Here is a 17,858-nt window from a genome sequence, read left to right on the forward strand (position 1 = left end):
ACATCCTCTCCGGGCCCTCTTTATCGGACCAGATCAGCTTATCTTTCATCAAAGTTTTTTACATCGGGATTGGCTTTGATGGAGATCCACCAGTCTGCAAGCTCCTCCATTTCACGGTGAGATACTAGGTGGGGAACCTATGGCCTTGAGGCCATGTGTGGCCCTCTAAGTCCTCAAGTGCAGCCCTTTTTATGAAATCCAAGGGCTCTACTTGAGGACCTAGAATGCCACAAATGGCCGACCTTGAGGCTGCAAGTTCCCCACCCCTGCACTAGAGCATGGATTGTATTACATTTCATTTGGTGGTTCTCTATGCTAGTTTTTTACATCTGGCTTGGCTTTGATGAAAGATAAGCTGATCTGGTCCGATAAGTGACTATGGGTTTCTGTGGCTGCAGGGTGGGAACAACCCTGAACATCTCTACATCAGTCTGCTGCTTTTTCCCACTACACCCCTATTAAGTCAGTAAGTGGGTAGGTGAGGTCTTACTTTAACTCACACTTAAAACTGCATTTCAGATGAAGTACTGTTATTGCTAAAATGTTGAATTGCTTAAGCAAAAACCACTTAAATCAGTGAAAGACTTTCTTGTATTTTATATGAGCAGCAACTGCACAGCTGTGGTAGCAGCTGTGACAAAACTCTTTGCTTCGTACCAGGTGTCATGGAGGTAGGCTTGGACTCTGCCTATAGCCACGAGGATGTAGGGCTTGGCCCTCCCCACCTCCAGCACATACGCTCTAGCCCTTCTCCCAGGGAAGCTATTAATACACTTTCTGGTTTGCTTTCTAGATTACTCTAGACAGGGCACGTGCCATTCATTAGTAAAGCAAGCTTTGGCCAGGGTTGGAGAGTATTCTTGCTGATTTTCTTCCGTCCAGAGGCCTCTCTCTTTTCTAGTTCATGCTAAATCAGAAGTGCCAGGTCTGGGAGACAGTCACTGTTAAAGTGGAAAAATCAATGGGCTTTGTGCTATAAGATCTGGGTTTAAGTCTCAGTTCTACTTATCTCATTAACCATGTAAACTTAGGAAGATCATTTCTCTTGATGATCTCATTGCTCGCATTACTTCAGTCATCTCAGTGCAGATCTATTTTTCTATCCTTGATCTCTCAGCTGAGCTCCAGTCTCATATCTCCAACTGCCCTTTGGACATATTGAACTAGATGGCCTGTAGAAATCTTATACTCAGTATGTCCAAAACTGAACTCATTTTCTTTCCCCCAACCTTTCCCTTCTTCCTAAGCTTCCTATTACTGTTCAGGGCACCACCATCCTCCCAGTCATCCAGGCTTGCAAACTAGGTGCTGTCCAGGACTTCTCTTTCTCATCCCCCGTATCCAATCTGTCGCCAAGGCCTCTCAACATCACCTTTGTGATACCTCTCGGCTATGCCCCCTTCTCTCCTCTGATACTGCCACCACCATCTGCAGGCCTTCATCACCTTACTCCTGGACTTGCAATAATCTGCTGCTTGGTATTCTTTCCTCAGTCCAGTTTGTCCTTCACTCAGCTGTCAGAGTGATCGTCCTAAAGTGTAGGTCTGACCATGTCACTCCTCCCCATCTCACTCCACCCCTCCCCATTCAGTCAAGTTTCATGGTTCCCTGGTACCTCTTAGGATCAAATAGAAAATCCTCTTATTGACTTTGGGCCTTGTATCATCTTGACTGATCCTACCTTTCTGGATTTCTGACATTTTGCTTCTCTTTCCCTCCTTCTGTCCTCCCTCATTTGATACTTTGTGATCCAGTGACAGTGGCTTCCTTGATTTTTTTTGAACAGGACTCCCCATCTCCCAACTCTATGCATTTTCACTGACTGTCCCCTGTGCCTGGAATGCTTTTGCTCCTCATTTCCAACTTACAGCTTCCCTGGCTTCTTTCAAGTCTCAGCTAAAATCCTACCTTATGCAAGAAACCTTTCCTGATCTGCCTTAATTCTAGTGCCTTCCCTTTGAAATTATCTCTGGTTTATCCTGTCTATGTCTTGTTTGTATGTAGCTATTCATATGATTGACCATGAGCTCCTAGAGAACAGTGGCTGTTTGGGGTTTTCTTTGTATCCCTAGTGCCAGATGCACAGTAAGTGCTTAATAAAGGCTTGTTGACTTGTCTTCACCTTTGTGGTCCTAAGTTTTTTCATCTAGAAGGTGGGGATGATAACCTTCTTATCCCACTGGGTTGTCATGAGGTTGTACATATGGTCCAGTGATGTCTAAATGTGAGTTATTATTGCTATTCCTTCAGGAAGCCTTTCCTGATTCTGCATAGGAATAATAATCCTGGCTGCCAATTAGTCCTTTTAAAGTTTACAAAATGTTTTACATACATTATCTCATTTAATCCTTATAACAGTCCATGAGGGATTGTCATCTCCTTTGTACAGGTGAGAAAAATAAGGTACAGAGCCTGTAAGTCACTTGTTGTTGGTCACAAGCTCTTGTCAGAGTTGGGATTGGAACCCAGACCTCTCTTGCTTCTAGGTCCAGCATTCTTTCCATCATGCCATATTGCCTTTTCCTGGACTGTATATCAGCAGAGAATTGGACTTGCCAATTTTGGAGAGGTTTACCTGAGGGTTGATTCCCAGGTGATGAATATCTTGAACCACAGAAAGGGAAGAAGACATCACTTCAGTATGGAAGGGGCTGTGATCTGCATCAGGGGAAGCAGCCATTGCCTAGCCCAACAAACTCTTAGAGCCTCTTGGCACAGACTCTGGATATCTGCCTTGGTGGCACACTGCATAGAGGAAGCAATGAGAAGCCTGTTCTTGTTCAATACCTTCACTTTCCAGTGGCCCTTTGAAAACCTGGATGCCCCCTCCCTTCCCTTTCGCTGGCTACCGAGCAGCAGCTCACCCTCACTGCAATCACAGACACAGCCAGACACTCTGTCCAGCTCTGTGTGAAAGTGAGTTTTCTGTTCTCAGATTTCCCAACGGCACTTTGCTTGGATCTTTCCATTGCTCCTGTCATGCTTTGCCCTATTTTGTGTCCATGTTGTATCTCTTCTATTAGATTGAAAGATCCTTGAGTTGAGGGACTGTGACCTTTGTTTGTTTTCTGTTTGTACACCTTTAGTACCTTGTACATAGACCTTTAATATACGTTTGTTGAATCGAATTGAAATGATTTATATGGCAAATATTTTTCCTGATTCCATCTGTATCAGCAGCTAAGTGGTGCAGTGGATAGACTGTTGGGCCTGGAGTCAGGAAGACCTGAGTTAAAATCCAGCCTCAGACATCAACTGTGTGACCTTCAGCAAGTCATTTGACTGTTTGCCTTAGTTTCTTCATCTGTAAAATGGGGATGAGAATAATGGCACCTACTTCCTGGGGATCAAATGAGAGAAAATTAGCAAAATGCTGAGCATAGTGCCCATCACATAGTAGGTGCTATAAAAATGTTTGCTGTTATTACTACTATTGGTGGTAGTAGTAGTAGTAGTACTCTGGTCAATAGCAAAGTCCAGGGGAGAATATAGCAGTTCATTGTTACCTGTGTCTCTGTTCCTTTCTTCAGATCTCAGGGTGCTCCCATTTCCTCTCTGCACCCAGTTTTCCAAGTTTAGAAACAGTTTGGTGGCATAGTAGATAGAGGACTGGACATGGAGTGAGTAGGATGTGAGTTCAGATCCTTACTCAGGCACTTACTAGTGACCCTGGCCAAGTCACTTAATCTCTTTTGCATATGGGGGGGAGAGGGAAAGCATTTATGAAGTGCTTACTGTATTCCAGGCACTGTGCTAAGTACTAGGAATACAAGTACAGGCCAGCAAGACAGTCCGTGGCCTCAGGGATGCTTCAGTCTAATAGGGGTAATGCTAGAGAGGAGGAGGAAGAGTGACAGACGGCACCTGGCTTACAGGGTTATCAGCATCATGTGACAGCACTCTAAGTGCTTCGCAAACCTCAGAGCGCTACAGAAGTGCTATGCTTGCTGTGATTGTTTGGGGGGAGGGGGGGAGTAAGGATCGCGGGAGCCCGAGTCCGGGGGCTGCACCGGCCCGGCACGGGCACCGCCTGAGCCGCTCCGTGTTCCGCACCGTCCGTGGAGGGCACAGCAGAAAGGAAGCCATTTAAGGGATCACACTTGGTGTGTCCGGAGCCCCAGTCTCCCCCGCCAGTCGTGAGCGCGCCGTCCTCCGCGGGTGTTTTTGCGGGTGGCAGGTGCTTTCTTTGCAGTCACAGGTGTTGGGGGGAGGCCTGGACTCACGCGCGCCTTTTTCTCGGTTGTGAACTTTCAGTGTACTACGCCCACGACAGGCTGGACGACTTCGTCGGCGTGATTAACACCTACCTGCGTCCGCTGTTCATGGAAATCCGGAAAGGACGCTCCGAGGACACCGGAAAGATGTTCTATGCCCTGGTGAGTGCGCGGCGCGGCGCCCCCCCGTGGAGCGGCCGTGTAAGGGCGGTGCGGGGGTGCTCCGCCCTCCCCGGCCCACGCCCCTCACCTGCTGCTTCGGGCGTGCCCCGGAGAGGGGAGGGCCGGCATCACCGGATCTCGGTGACTGGATCTGCAGCGGATGCCCATATTGTCCTCCAGCCTCTTTGTCTTTGTTTCAGCCCCGGCCCACATTTAGGGTTTTTTTGGCAAAGATCCAGGACTGGTTGGCCATCTCTTTCTCTAGCTCATTTTACAGACGAGGAAACAGAGGCAAACAGGGTGGAGTGACTTGCTGAATTTGAACTCTTGGTTTTTTGCTTTTTGGAGGGGGAAGACGGGGCATTTGGGGTTAAGTGACTTGCCAGAGGTCACATGGCTAGTGTTAAGTGTTTGAGGCAGGATTTGAACCCAGATCCTCCTGACTCCAGGTTCTGTTCTCTGTTCATTGTGCTACCTAGCCACCCCCTAATCTGAACTCTTAAAGATGAGTCTTCCTGTCTCCAGGCCCTCCCCCCCCCCCAATCCACTGTGTCACCTAACTGCCCTTCCAGCCCTTTTACAGATATGGAAACTGAGACCTCAGGAGATGAAATCACTTCTCCCAAGGTCACCTAGCTGATTAGTGGAAGGAGTGGGACACGAATCAGGTCCACTGATTTTCTGAATGTTCTTCATACTGGTCTATTGGTATGCTTTCTATAGGCCTATGGATCTTGGGCATACTCTTTCCATTACATCATGCTATGTCTCCATTAACACTCTCAGGCCTGAGGATCATAGGGTTTGTATCTATAAGGGTCCTTAGCAATCACCTCATTTTACAAAAGAGGAAAACTGAGGCCGAGAGCCTAATGGCTGACCTGCCTAAAGTCATGCCGGTGACATACAAATAACAGTGATCACCACAATATTTGTTGGCATTGCTACAAGCACTTCAAGGTCCAGTGGACATGTTCTTCACAACCACTTTTAAGGTAGGTAATCCAAGTGCTATTATCCACTTTCTGCTCTTCTACATGATGTTTCTTCTGCTTCTTCTCTCACCTCCTATTCCTTTGCAACAGGCCACAAAAGTTTATCTTTTTAGTAGTTTTCTCCTAAGAAATTCCCCCAAATATATGGATTGTTGGAATCAGAGGGAGGAGGATATTTTTGCCTAGAGCCAATATGCTAGACTTGTTGAAGGAATTCCTGTGCTTTGTATTATGTTTCTGTTTGCCTTTGGGATTAGGAAGGGAACCAAAATGTGAGTCCTGAGGGGAGTTGGCCGTCTGGCCACCTCCTTCCTATTCCCCCAAAGGGGGTGGGAGATGGGAGATGAAAGAAGAGAGAGAGAAATAGAGACCCCTGAGACTGGCTCAGCTCCTGGTGCCCCTCAGGAAGTTTAACTAGGGCTTCCGAACTAGATTGCTGTAGGAAAAGGGCCAGGTGCCCTAAACCTGCTAGATTTAAAACTGCTCTTAAGAGCCTGCTGTGATTTTAGGCAGTTCTTAGAGTCACTGAGGAAATGAGATGGTCTCAATGCTTATGTATATATATAACCCCTAAAGGCCCCAAACTTGCCCTGCTATTGGGATCTCTTCTAATTCTAGAATCAGTCTAGAATAGACTCCCTGAAATGGATTGTGACCAGAATAGGTTTGGTGGGGGTGGAGGTGGTCCTTTTCTTTTTTTCTTTGGAGGGGGGAAGGTAGGGCAATTGGGGTTAAGTGACTTGCCCAAGGTCAAACGGCCAGTTCTGTGTTAAGTGTCTGAGATTGGATTTGAACTCAGGTCCTCCTGACTCCAGGGCTGGTGCTCTGGGTCACCTACCTAACCGTGGTCCTTTTTTCTAGATCACTCTAGATTCACTCTGTATTTAGGGGAAGGAGGAATAGGGGATCTGACCATGGCTTTGGGAAAACTTTTGCTTTCAGTTATGGATAGAGGAAAAGACTGATGGCCCTATTCTATGTAAGGTGCATTGTAAACTTTAATTGTTGTATAGCAGATGTGAAGCATTATTTCTTCTGATTCCTGGTGTGCACAGAATGACTGAATTGTAGAATGTTCTTGTCCTGGGCTTCTGCTTCTCTGGGGCCAGAGTCACTAACAGTAATTCACAAGGGGAAAGCCTTCAGTTTTAGATTTCGATTCTTTTTAATAAAAATAAGGTTTAAACTGCAAAGTTTGAAACTATTTTTACTGAGTCATAATGATAACTATCTCTGGCAACAAATATCACATGAGGGGCGGCCAGGTGGCTCAGCGAGTAAGAGCACTGGCTCCAGTGTCGGGATGACCTGGATCAAATCCGGGCTCAGTTACTCAGCACCACACCCAGACATAATAACTGGCCGTGTAACCTTGAGCAAGTTACTTAACCCCGATTGCTTAATAAAAAAAACAAACAAATATCACATGACCTCATCTGGTTATAGTTATGGCAAGGGCTGAACTTAGTGCATTGTATCATGACTAAAATGGTTATAAAGTCCAGAAGTAATAGTTAAGATTTATCCAGCCAGAAACACTTGTGACTAAAGTAAATAAAAGCCAATAGGACTCTGAACAACGTACACCAAAGAAATTTCATTTCACAAATAAGAATTTGGGTAAAACATACTTTTAATTAATTTTGGGGGTGAAACTCTCAACTCCTAACATTGTTTTGTAGCAGACAAAAATATATGAAAAGCTTTTCAGTAATGCCCTCAGCCTAATTTTCTTCTTACTTCCAGAGCTGCCTGTCCTATTCCTGTTATATAACATTTAGGAGCTAAGCCTCAGTATTCTCCCGAAATGTCAGTTAGTCTTATTATAATTAAAAAACCTCCATGATCACCTATGTCCGTCTTAGTCTTTCCCTGTAGGTTATAAGGCAAAAAAAAGAAGGGAAGGAGTGGAGCTTTGGAGGGAGCCATTTTATACTTTTTCTATTTCCTGTTGTTTCAAGCAGTCAGAACTGTTAGAAAACCTCAGGAGATCTATGTGGTTGCTGCAGGGGCAGGAGTAGAGGGGAAGCGGTAAGACAGGTAGGAGGACAAGAGATGTCCCTGCCCATTTGGCAGTGGCTTACAGCCAGCGGGGCATTCCCATCTTCTGCTGTCCTATCTCCTGCTTAGGGCTATAGATCAGGAAAATGAATTCCTGACTTTACAAATTAAAATGTTATTACACATGAAGATTGTGTTCTGTATTACTCTTTGCCATGGACTGTGTGAAACAGGGCAAGTCTTTTGATCCTTCTGAGCCTCAGTTCCTTCATTTTTAAAACGAAGGGGCTGGACTGGGTGGTTTCTGAGATCCTTTCCACTTCTAGATTCTATCCTCCTCCACTCCAAGGCTCCAGTTTTGATCGTGGAAAACATCCTGGTAAAACAGAGAGAACCCTGCATTAGTACGTTGTGGATCTGTGTTTGAATTTTACATCTTCCCCTAACTAGCAGAGGGATTGTCTGCTCTCTGAGCCTAAGCAGTTTTTCTTCTAGAAAATGAGGGGATCGGATTAGATTATCTCTAAGGTCTCTTCCATTTCTAATAATGACTCTTATACTGCTTGCTCTTTTGCAGAAGCAATTAAACCAGCATTCAGGAGCCAGCCTAGGAATCTGATCATGTTTTGAGGGGCAAATGCATTCCAAGTTGCAGAATACTAACTTACATAAGTTACAAATGGTTTTTATCATCTCAGCTAATTTCAAAGTGCTTTTGGGACTGGCTCTAAATACAGAAATTACTGTTAGAAGACAGAGGCAACAACATGACTTTTGACAACAGAAATAGCCATGTCTGTCATCTAACAAACTGCCTGAATATTCAAAATTTTAAAGTATGAAATCTTTCCCCCTTAATTTACTGAAACCAAGTGTAATTCAGTGAAGTTAAGGTATAATTTTGTGTGTGTATGTTTGTGGCTATTCATTAAGAAAACAAGGCATAAATGAGAATTCAGTTGTTAGCAGGATTATTGAATAGGAATTAGCATTTAGACTAATCCAGTCTAAATACCTCTCATCTTCTAGAAATTGAACCTCAATCTGAAAGAGTATATGGGATTTGTTAAAGGCCACATAGGGGTTAAATTGTAGAGGTAGCTCCAGGTCCTTTGTTTCCAAACCTAGTGCTAATTCTACTATGTGATGCTGCTAAAAACTGTGACTAAATGAACCTCTGTGGTTTTCACTTGTAACATGCAAGTGATAACCTATGCACTGTCCTGGTTCAAGGAGCTCCTCCGGATGTGGCCCTGAATAACTCTGGCCAAACCACTCTGGGGCTTGTAGCAAGCCTAAAATCCTTTCTGAGCCTGTGTTTCCTCTTCTCTAAAATTGAAGGTTAGGTTGGATGATCTCTGAAGTCCCTTCCAACTGGCATTTTAGGATTCTTCAACTGGAACTGACCAAATTTAAAAAATAATTATCTTAATTTTTTCCTTCAGCAAAAATCATCCTTCTCTCTGCCCCATGCCCCACCCCAACCTCCTCACCAATTGAGAACAAAAGAAAAACAAACCCCTTGTTGCAAACATGTGTAATCAAACAAAATACATTTCTTCATTGTCTATGTCCAAAAAATATACGTCTCATTCTGTGCTCTGAGCCCTTCACTGCTCTGTCAGGAGGTACAGAGCATATTTCATCATCAGTCCTCTGAATTCCTAATTGCTCATTATCCTGATCAGAGTTCCTGATTCTTTCAGAATTGTTTGTCGTTTCCATATTGTCATTGTTTATGTGGTTTTCCGGGTTCTGTTTGCTTCCCTCTGTATCAGTTCATACAAGTTTTCTCAGCTTTCTCTGAAATCATTTCCTTCATTTCTTTCAGCACAGTAACATTTATTTTATTTTTTGTATTTATTTAGTATTTAATTTTTCCCGTTATATGCAAACAACAATTTTTACCATTTGTTTTTAAAACTTTGAGTTCCAAATTCTCCCCCTTCCTTCTTCTCCACCCGCCCCCCCATTCAGCACAATAATATTGCATCATTTTTATGTACCATAAATTTTCAGCCATCTCTTGGTTTGTGGGCACTCCTTCAGATTACCATTCTTTGCCACCTCAAGTTTGTTTTGCCTAGGACTAATCTCTCCCTTAATCCACTCTCCCTCCCCTAATTCTGCCTTCTCCCTTTTCCTTCCTATTTCCCTTTTGAGTGAAATCTATTTCTATACCCAAACTCTGTGGGCATGTATATTTTTTCCTTTGACAGTTCAAATGAGAGCAAGGTTCAAATTTCAACTGCTTCCCTTACCCCCTCCTCCTTGTTTGTATAGTTGTTAACTTAAGTATGTGAGATAATTTTCCCTAATGTTCTTTTCCCTACTCTCCCCTCCACCTGCAGTGTATTCCTTTTCCCTCTCTTTCCATTCTTCTCTTAAGATCATTAAGAATAATGTTTTTACCAGGTGGCTCAGTGAGTAAGAGCACTGGCCCCAGAGTCGGGATGACCTGGGATTGAATCCAGGCTCTGATACTTAGCACCACACCCAGAAATAACTGGCCATGTAACCTTGAGCAAGTTACTTAACCCCGATTGCTTTAAAAAAAAGAATAATGTTTTTAAATGCATAAAATAAAATATATAATATTGCAAAGGAAACCAATTATATTGAAATATAGTTATCACAATATTATACTTTATAACCCTTCCCCCCAGATTAAAAACCCAGTGTAGGGGAAAGAACAGTGAATTTGGAGTCAGGAATCCTGGTTCTGCCACTAACTACCAGTATGACCTTGGGCAAATTGCTTCCCATCCTCAGACTTCATTTTCCTTTTTTGTAAAATGAAGAATTTATGCTAGATTATTTCTAAAGTCTTTTCCAACTTGAAAAGATATTATTCAATAATAAAGAAATGTGAATAATTATATGATAATTCACATTTCTATATTATTATAAGATTGACAAAGGGATGTAGGTAGAGCAAATATTATCATCTTAATTTTGTAGAAAAGGAAACTATATTCAGAGAAGTCATACTACTATACTGATTATTAATGAAGGAACAAAAATTAACATTCATTGTGACTGTTCTTTTTAGGTGAATCTTGCAATAACAGAAGCTACCAAAGTGGCATCTGACTATGCAGAAAATGAATTGGAATTATTTAAAAAAACTGTAAGTATCATCAAATAGAATGGGGAAAATTTTTATCCTGTAGTTTAAAAAAATTAATAAATAGTCTTTGGAGAATGATTAAAGGGATACATACCATTTTATTCTGATGCATAATAATTAGCTGAAGTAGACATATACCACAAGTCAAATGAATGAAAAAGTCTTTATTAAGGGAGCTAATTTTCTCTTGTGAGATAAATTAGTGTTAAATTAAAATCATTGAAGCTTTTTCAAAGGGTTTGGATTTCCATTTAATGTAGTCATCTTTGCTTAGAGATCTTAATTGCCAGCAAGCATTACTAAATGGTCTCTAGGGAGAACAGCTGTCTGTGGAATACTTTATTGTAGCATAGAAGTGATCCTGGATTCTCAATCTATCAGTCAATCAACAAGCATTTATTAAATGCCTTTTATGTCCCAGGACTCTACTAGGCACTGTAGATAAAGGCGAAAGTCCAATAGTCCTCACTCTTGAGGAGCTTAAAGCCAAGGCTGGGGAGAAAACATGGACTTATAGATATATACAAAAGAAATGAGCTGATGAATCACAAAAGCATTTATTAAGCACTTACTAGATACAGAGCACCAAGAATACAAATAGAGAGGTAAGGCAGCCCCTGCTCTTGAGGAGTTCACCTTCTGATGGGGGAGACCATGCATGTGGGAGGTTTAGTTAAGCTGTGAGTTAGATGGAACATCCCATGGGCCTTGGGGTAGAGGGCCAAAGGAGATGGCAATACTTATTCTTTCATGTCATTCCCACTGATAAAATCTTAGAATTTCAGCCCTCTAATGGGGCCATAGTCTTTGGTGGCAGGAACTTTCTTTTCTGAGTCTGCAGTAGCTGTGGCTTTAGCATCTGTGGGCCTAGTTGCCAGGCTGCATTTCCATAGGGGTTGCTTCCCAGGATGATGGGTGTGGACCATTGTGCGGGACACATTGTTCTTCCCCAGGCTTTTAGGCTCAGGGTCCTGGGCTATCTTCATCAGGCTCTGTGAAGGTGTTTAAAGTGGCAGAGGTGGTCTGACTTGCTTGGCATATACTGCTTCCCATCTCTCCCTCAGGTGACTTGCTTATTCAGCTAGACTGGCTTGCCTGCCCTCTGTGGGGCAGTTGGTGAAAATGATTAGCCCCTTCTCCAAAGGAGTTGCTTGATAGAAGATAATTTTGGGAGACACATACTAGCAGTTGAGGACATCAGAAAAGGCTTGATATAGAAAGTGGTGCTTTAACTGAACCTTGAGTGAAACATGGAATTCTTCAACGCAGAGGTGAGGATGGAGTACAGTCCAGGTATAGGGGGGCCATTGCAAAGACAAAGAGATGGGAAGAGTTCCTTGTGTAAGGAAGGAACAGAAAGAAGTCCAGTTTGGCCAGACCATAGAGTTCAAGAAGGGGTTTTAATGTATAATGAGGCTGGAAAGACAGATTGTGGCCAGTTTATGAAGAGATTTAAAAGCCAAACAGAGGAGTTATATTTGGTCATAGAGATAATAGAAAACACTGCAGTTTGAGTAGGGGAGTTTCATGATCATATGCTTAAGGGAAATCACTTTGGTAGTTTTGTGGAGGATGAGTTGGAGTTGGGTGAAACTTGAGGCAGAAAGGCCAGTTAGGAGCCATTTCAGTGTTCTAGCAAGAGGTGATGAGAGCCTGCATGAAGGTGGTAGCTATGGGAGCATGGAGAGGGGGCCAGACATGGAGGATTTTGTGGGGATAGAAAGGACACAACGTGACAGCTGATTAGATAACTTGTAGTGAGTGAGGAGTTGAGGATGTCACTGAATTTGCAAACCTGGATGACTAGAAGGAATTGGCAGTGCCCCCTACAGAAAGAGGGATGGGTTTGGGGGAAAAGATGATGAGTTCTGTTTTGGGCATGCTGAGTTTAAGATACCTATGGAACATTGAGTTCCAAATGTCCAGTTAGAAGCTCATGTTGTGCTATGGAATCTGAGGAGAATCACTAACTCCCTAGATATATCAGCTGGGGAGTTATCAGTTTAGAGATGATAATAAAATCTATATGAGCTGAGGTGGTCACCAAAAGTGAGGGGAGGGGAGGAAGAGGAGGAGAAGGAAGAGAGAGAGAGAGAGAGAGAGAGAGAGAGAGGACAGAGAGACAGAGAGACAGACAGAGAGAGAGAGAGAGAGAGAGAGAGAGAGAGAGAGAGAGAGGAGGAGAGGTCTTGGGATAGAGGCCTAGGGTTTATCCATAGCTGAGGTGCTTGATGTGGATGAAGAATCGGCAAAGAACACTTAAAAAGAGCACTCAGATAGAGAGGAAGAGAAGTTGGATAGAGCAGTGTCACAAAGCCCTGAAAACCCAGAGAAAAGAGAGGATCTGGAAGGAGAGAATCCTCAGCAGTGTCATATGATTGAGAAAGGTCAGGAAGGATAAGAGCTGTGAGAAGACCATCAGATTTGGCAGTTAACCTTCATTAGTAACTTTGGAGAGGGCAGTTTCAGTTGAGTGATGAAGTCACAAGCCAGACTGCAAAGAGTTTCAAAGTGAGAAGAGAGTAGGTTTTTTCTGGTTTGACTAAGAAAGGGAAGAGAGCTATAGGATGGCAGCTTGAGGGGACGACAGGGTTTACCGAGAGCTTTTTAGGATGAGGAGGACTTGGGCATGATGGAGGTGACAGGATTCATTACGAGGCCAGTGGAGCATAAGCTCTGGCAGACCCTACCCTTCTGGAATGGCCTGAAGTGTGGTTCTAGCAACAGACTGAGTCTGTTTTCTGAGGACTAGCTTAATTAAATGCAGAAGGTTCATCAATAGTAGGTTGGCCATTTAGGGACAAATATTTTGGCCATGGCAACCTTGAAATAAATGAGTATAAGATGATCATCTGTCCCATGTGGCTGTCATCTGTCCCATGTGGCTGTCATCTGTTTCCGCAGCAATGTTGGCAGAGTGGCAGAACTGGCGGCAGAGGGCACTAATAATCACAGCTTTAGATTATCGATAAATGGTAATACAACACAATAAACATTTATTGAGCACTTGCTATGTGCCACGTACTATGCTAAGCACTGGGCATACAAAGAAGAAAAAGAAAAGAGTCCTTGCCCTCAAAGGACTTACATTCTAAAGGGGGAGACAGCACACAAAAGTTTGAGAGAGGATATGGACAAGAGTTGCACAGCATGGGCAGGCTTGGATAGGTTGTGAGCCGTGTCATTGAAGGGGATGCCCACATGGATGAGCTATGTTGGAGGATTTGATTATGTTGCCATAGTTTTCCCACAAGACAAATTATGATGTGAATTTTGCCCTGTCTGGATTAGGAACAACAAGGCTAACTTTGTGTGTGCTGTTTTGGTTATTTGTAAAATAAAGCTTAAGAGTCATCAACTATTTTTAAAGCATTTCCTCCCTCCGTCTCTCTAGTAAGAAATGCAGTAACTAGCAATTTAAATAATATTATTTATTAGATAAATACTACACTGTGCTTATAAAGTACTTTACATGCAATATTCATTTGACCCTCACAAAAGTCCAGCGAGGAAGGCAGGTAGTCAGCATGTATTTCCATTTCAGTTGGGTTGCATGGGCATTGCCTACATATAAAAATAAGCTAGTTCCCCAGTGCTCCTTTGCCAGGTCTGCTAGTTTGGAACTTGAAATCTTGGAAGTAAAAGGGGGCCAAAGATGTGGACTTGAGATTGATTTGCTGTGCAATATTTCTTGCAGATGGACTTGATTGTTGAATCAGAAAGTGGCTATGCACCGTCCACCAGTATTTTAAACCTGTCCGACAAACTCCAGAGCAAAAAAATGAAGAAGAAGGAAGTGGAACATGTGCTCCAGATGTTTGTTCAGGACAAGTGGCTTTCAGAAGTAAATTGCCCCAGGATGCACTGTGGCCATTTGTACAGCTTTGACTGATTTTTAGGGCAAATAAGAGTTTCTTCCAAAGTGTTGATTTAACTAACTAACCATTAAAGGAGGGAAAGCAAAACTAGAAAAAGATTGTTCCACGGATTGTGCTTTAACATAAAGATACTTGTTCTTTTCTCTTTGGGGCTCTCAGTGCTGACATAAAACTTCTGGTTCTGCATTTTGTAACAATATGATAGCATTTCCAAGAAACTCCAGACTGGGGCACAGAAAGCGAGGTTCTTGTCACAGAAATCTCGTTTCTCAGCAGCTTCCTTCCAGTGAGTGTCTGGTGATTTTGTTCTGTCTGGCCAGCATGAGAAGCCCTGTGTGTGATGCTGTACTTCCTCATGCAGTTCTTGGCTGACACACTGGACCTGCTGATACCACTGTCAGCCTCTTTTTCAGGGAAACCTATTTCTTGGTAGCCCTGCATACATAGTTCACTGATGTCATAGAGGCAGACTGGTAATTTCAGGAGGTGTGACTAAAACAAGATAGTACTCTGGCGTTTTTCAGCACTGACCAGTTTGTTTACATTTAGAGGAGCTAGCTATCAAGATGGTATTTAATATTTATAAGTAACCTAGTAAATTCCAAATGCATTGAGCCTGCAGGATATGTTTAACTTATGAATTAAATTTCTCAGTTAATTTAACTTGGCTTCTAGAATCAGAATTTTTTAGTTTTAGAAGAGACGTCAGAGATCAGTGATTGAAGCCTCCTTATTTTACAGAGAAGCAAACTAAGACCAAGAGAGACATGGGAATAGAAAGAGGGCTGGATTTGGGGTCAGAAGACTGGTTCAGATCCTAGATTTGCTGCTTGGGGGAAGGAGAAAGGTACCTGCTTTGGTTCATGGTAAGGTTCAGGCTAAGGGAATTACACATATTATCTCATTTGATCCTCACAACAATCCTGTGAGGTAGGTGTTGTTCTTATCCTCATTTAACAGTTGAGGAAACTGAGGCAGACAGTGGTTAAGTGACCAGGGTCACACAGTATCTGAGGACAGATTTGAACTTAGGTCTTCCAGAATCCATATCCAGTATTCTCACCACTGAAACCCTTAACTGGTTACTACTTACTACTTGTGTGACCCTGCATAAGTCTCTTTATCTCTCCAGATCTTGACTTCCTTTATTTATAAAATGATCAGGCCAGATTAGATTATTTAGAACCTTCCACCCCCATTCCTAGGATCGTGTGTGATGATATCAGAATTGCTCAGGGATATAGACAGTAAGTGGTAAAAACCAGGATTTGAACCCAGATCTTCTGAGTCCAGGATGTTATTGCCCAATGGTGTTCTGAATGTCTGGTAAGAATCAGGAGCCAGTCTATAAATTTAGGAACTGAAAATTCCAACTCCCCCATTTGTTCCTCTATCCCTTCTTTTCTATGGATTAAGATGTTATTCTCATTCTAACCCTTTCCTCCTATTTCTTATACTTCAGAGTAGTGATAAGATCTTTCAAGAATGATGAGAAGCCCCAGTGGTAAATTGAGAGAAGACTCTGTGAGATGTAGGGCAGGGCAGGGCTGTGCAGCCTGGCTGTCCAACCCATACCCACACCCACACCCACACCCACACATTCTCTCTCTCTGTCTCTCTCTCATATTCCTGTGCAGTGCTAGTATTATTACTGATAATCATACTTTAGGAAACACAATCAGAGCAGTGACAGAGGTGGCTAGGTGACTTGAAGTCAGGAAGACTTGAATTTGAAATCTGCTTCAGACACTTACTAGCTGTTTGAGCCTGGGCAAACCACTTAAGCAGTTACCTCTCAAAGTTGTTTTGACTGGCAAGTGATATGTCCTATGTGAAGTACTTTGTAAACCTCAAAATGCTCTATAAACTGTTAGCTATTATCATTTTCCTATTTCCTAGTGTAATATATCCAAAATGTAAATAGCTCTGCTACTGGGCACATTGACTGAGATAATGGAGATAAGTTAATAAGAAACCTGAGATGGGAAGAAATATTTAATATTAGGTGGTCAGTACATTTTGTGGATAAAAGGAAGAATGTTTGACCTCAGGTTCTCTGATACCAAGGCCAGGGTTCTTTCCATATCCAGCTGGTTCCCTTGGGTTCACATCCCAGTTGTGCTCCTACCACTACACAGATCAAGTTGGGCCCATCCTCAACCATTTCTAGACCTCTTTCCTCCTTTTGTAAAATGAGCGGGTTGCCTTAGGCAATCTCCAAGGATTCTCTAAACTTTCTCACACTTCCCATTGACTTAGTTACAAGGCCAAGGACATGAAGAACCCAAAGCACTCTAGGATCTGACTGCAAGGATCAAGCACAGGTCTCCAAGGGAGGTCTGGGTGTCAGCACTGGTCCTGGCACTTGATGTGGCACCTTAGGCTAGGCTCTTCTGCTCTTAGTTGTGGCCTTGTTTTCCTTGTCTCTAAAATAAAGCAGGGTGTATTTGGCCACTTGAGAGGTCTCTTCCTACACGATCCAATTTGACAGAAAAGTGCAGAAAGTACTTTGTAAAGTGCTATGTAAATGGGAGCTCTTACTAACTTGTTAAAAAGTATTGATTAAAATATTTACTGGTCAGGCCCTCATCCTGTGTTTATTTGCATCCCAGGAGGCCCACCAAGGGATATTGCAGAAGCATCCTTATTTTGATTAGCCAATTGTGTGATCTTGGACAAGTCACAGCCCCTCTCTCTGCTGTTTCTTCCTTTACAAAATGAGGAAGGTGATCTAGATGAGTTTCGAGGACCCCTTACTTTGAGCTCTCAAGGTCTTGAGGCCTCTCCCCACCTTAGTCTTCTGCCATTTTCTTTCTTGTGTTTTGAAGTAAAGGGCTTTGAGGGCTTCTCCACCTTTTCTTCCCATGCAAGGGTTTTTTGAAAAACATTGATCCCCATATCAACAGCCTATCCTTATTTAGTCAAAGCTACTGTGATATCTGGGAGGAGAAGCAGTGGGCACTCAGCCCAGGGAATTCCAAAGTATGACTTCCATTTGTAGGACCATAGGATTTAGAGCTAGAGGGATTTAGAAACTATCCCTTTGAAGAACTAAAGAAAGTGAGACTTGGAGATGTGCAGTATCTCATGGCTAAATTCACACAAACAGTATGTAACCGGGCCACCTGAGCCCAGATGGTGCTTTGATTCCAAATCTAGTGATTTTCCCACTGGATTGCACAATATCTAATGTTTACATACAAGCACAGCCTGGGTCTTCTGGGCATAGATGTGATTTTCCCTAGTGTTTTGTTTGTACCAATCCTATACTTCTGGGTGCTCAGAGGATCTCAGAAGTCAAGGTGGCTCTAGTGCTTTCAATTTTTTGACCTTAGTTGGACATGAGTGCACTTAAGGGATTTGATAGCATTCTTGAGTGAAGTGGGAAATCAGTAAATGATCATTTTCAAGTGTTAATCCATATACCATTATGTGGAACCTGTGTGTCCAAAACTTATGTAAATAATAGTGTGTGTGT

General features: G+C 42.8%; 1 protein-coding gene across 2 annotated transcripts in view; it reads left to right on the forward strand.

Moving 5' to 3' along the window:
- NSMCE1 (NSE1 homolog, SMC5-SMC6 complex component) overlaps nucleotides 1-17,858 on the forward strand; it is an 80,165-nt gene that overhangs the window by 58,396 nt on the left and 3,911 nt on the right. For both annotated transcript variants that reach the window (XM_069064265.1, XM_069064261.1), the window contains exons 3-5: nucleotides 4,255-4,376; nucleotides 10,425-10,502; nucleotides 14,200-14,346. In XM_069064265.1, coding sequence (XP_068920366.1) covers nucleotides 4,255-4,376; nucleotides 10,425-10,502; nucleotides 14,200-14,346 — 347 coding nt within the window. The remainder of the gene's footprint in view (nucleotides 1-4,254; nucleotides 4,377-10,424; nucleotides 10,503-14,199; nucleotides 14,347-17,858) is intronic.

This window comes from Petaurus breviceps, unplaced genomic scaffold, assembly GCF_028583685.1.
Source record: "Petaurus breviceps papuanus isolate PSGF00001 unplaced genomic scaffold, PetGlider_PUasm1.0 138, whole genome shotgun sequence".
In the NCBI taxonomy this organism is placed as follows: Eukaryota; Metazoa; Chordata; class Mammalia; order Diprotodontia; family Petauridae; genus Petaurus; species Petaurus breviceps.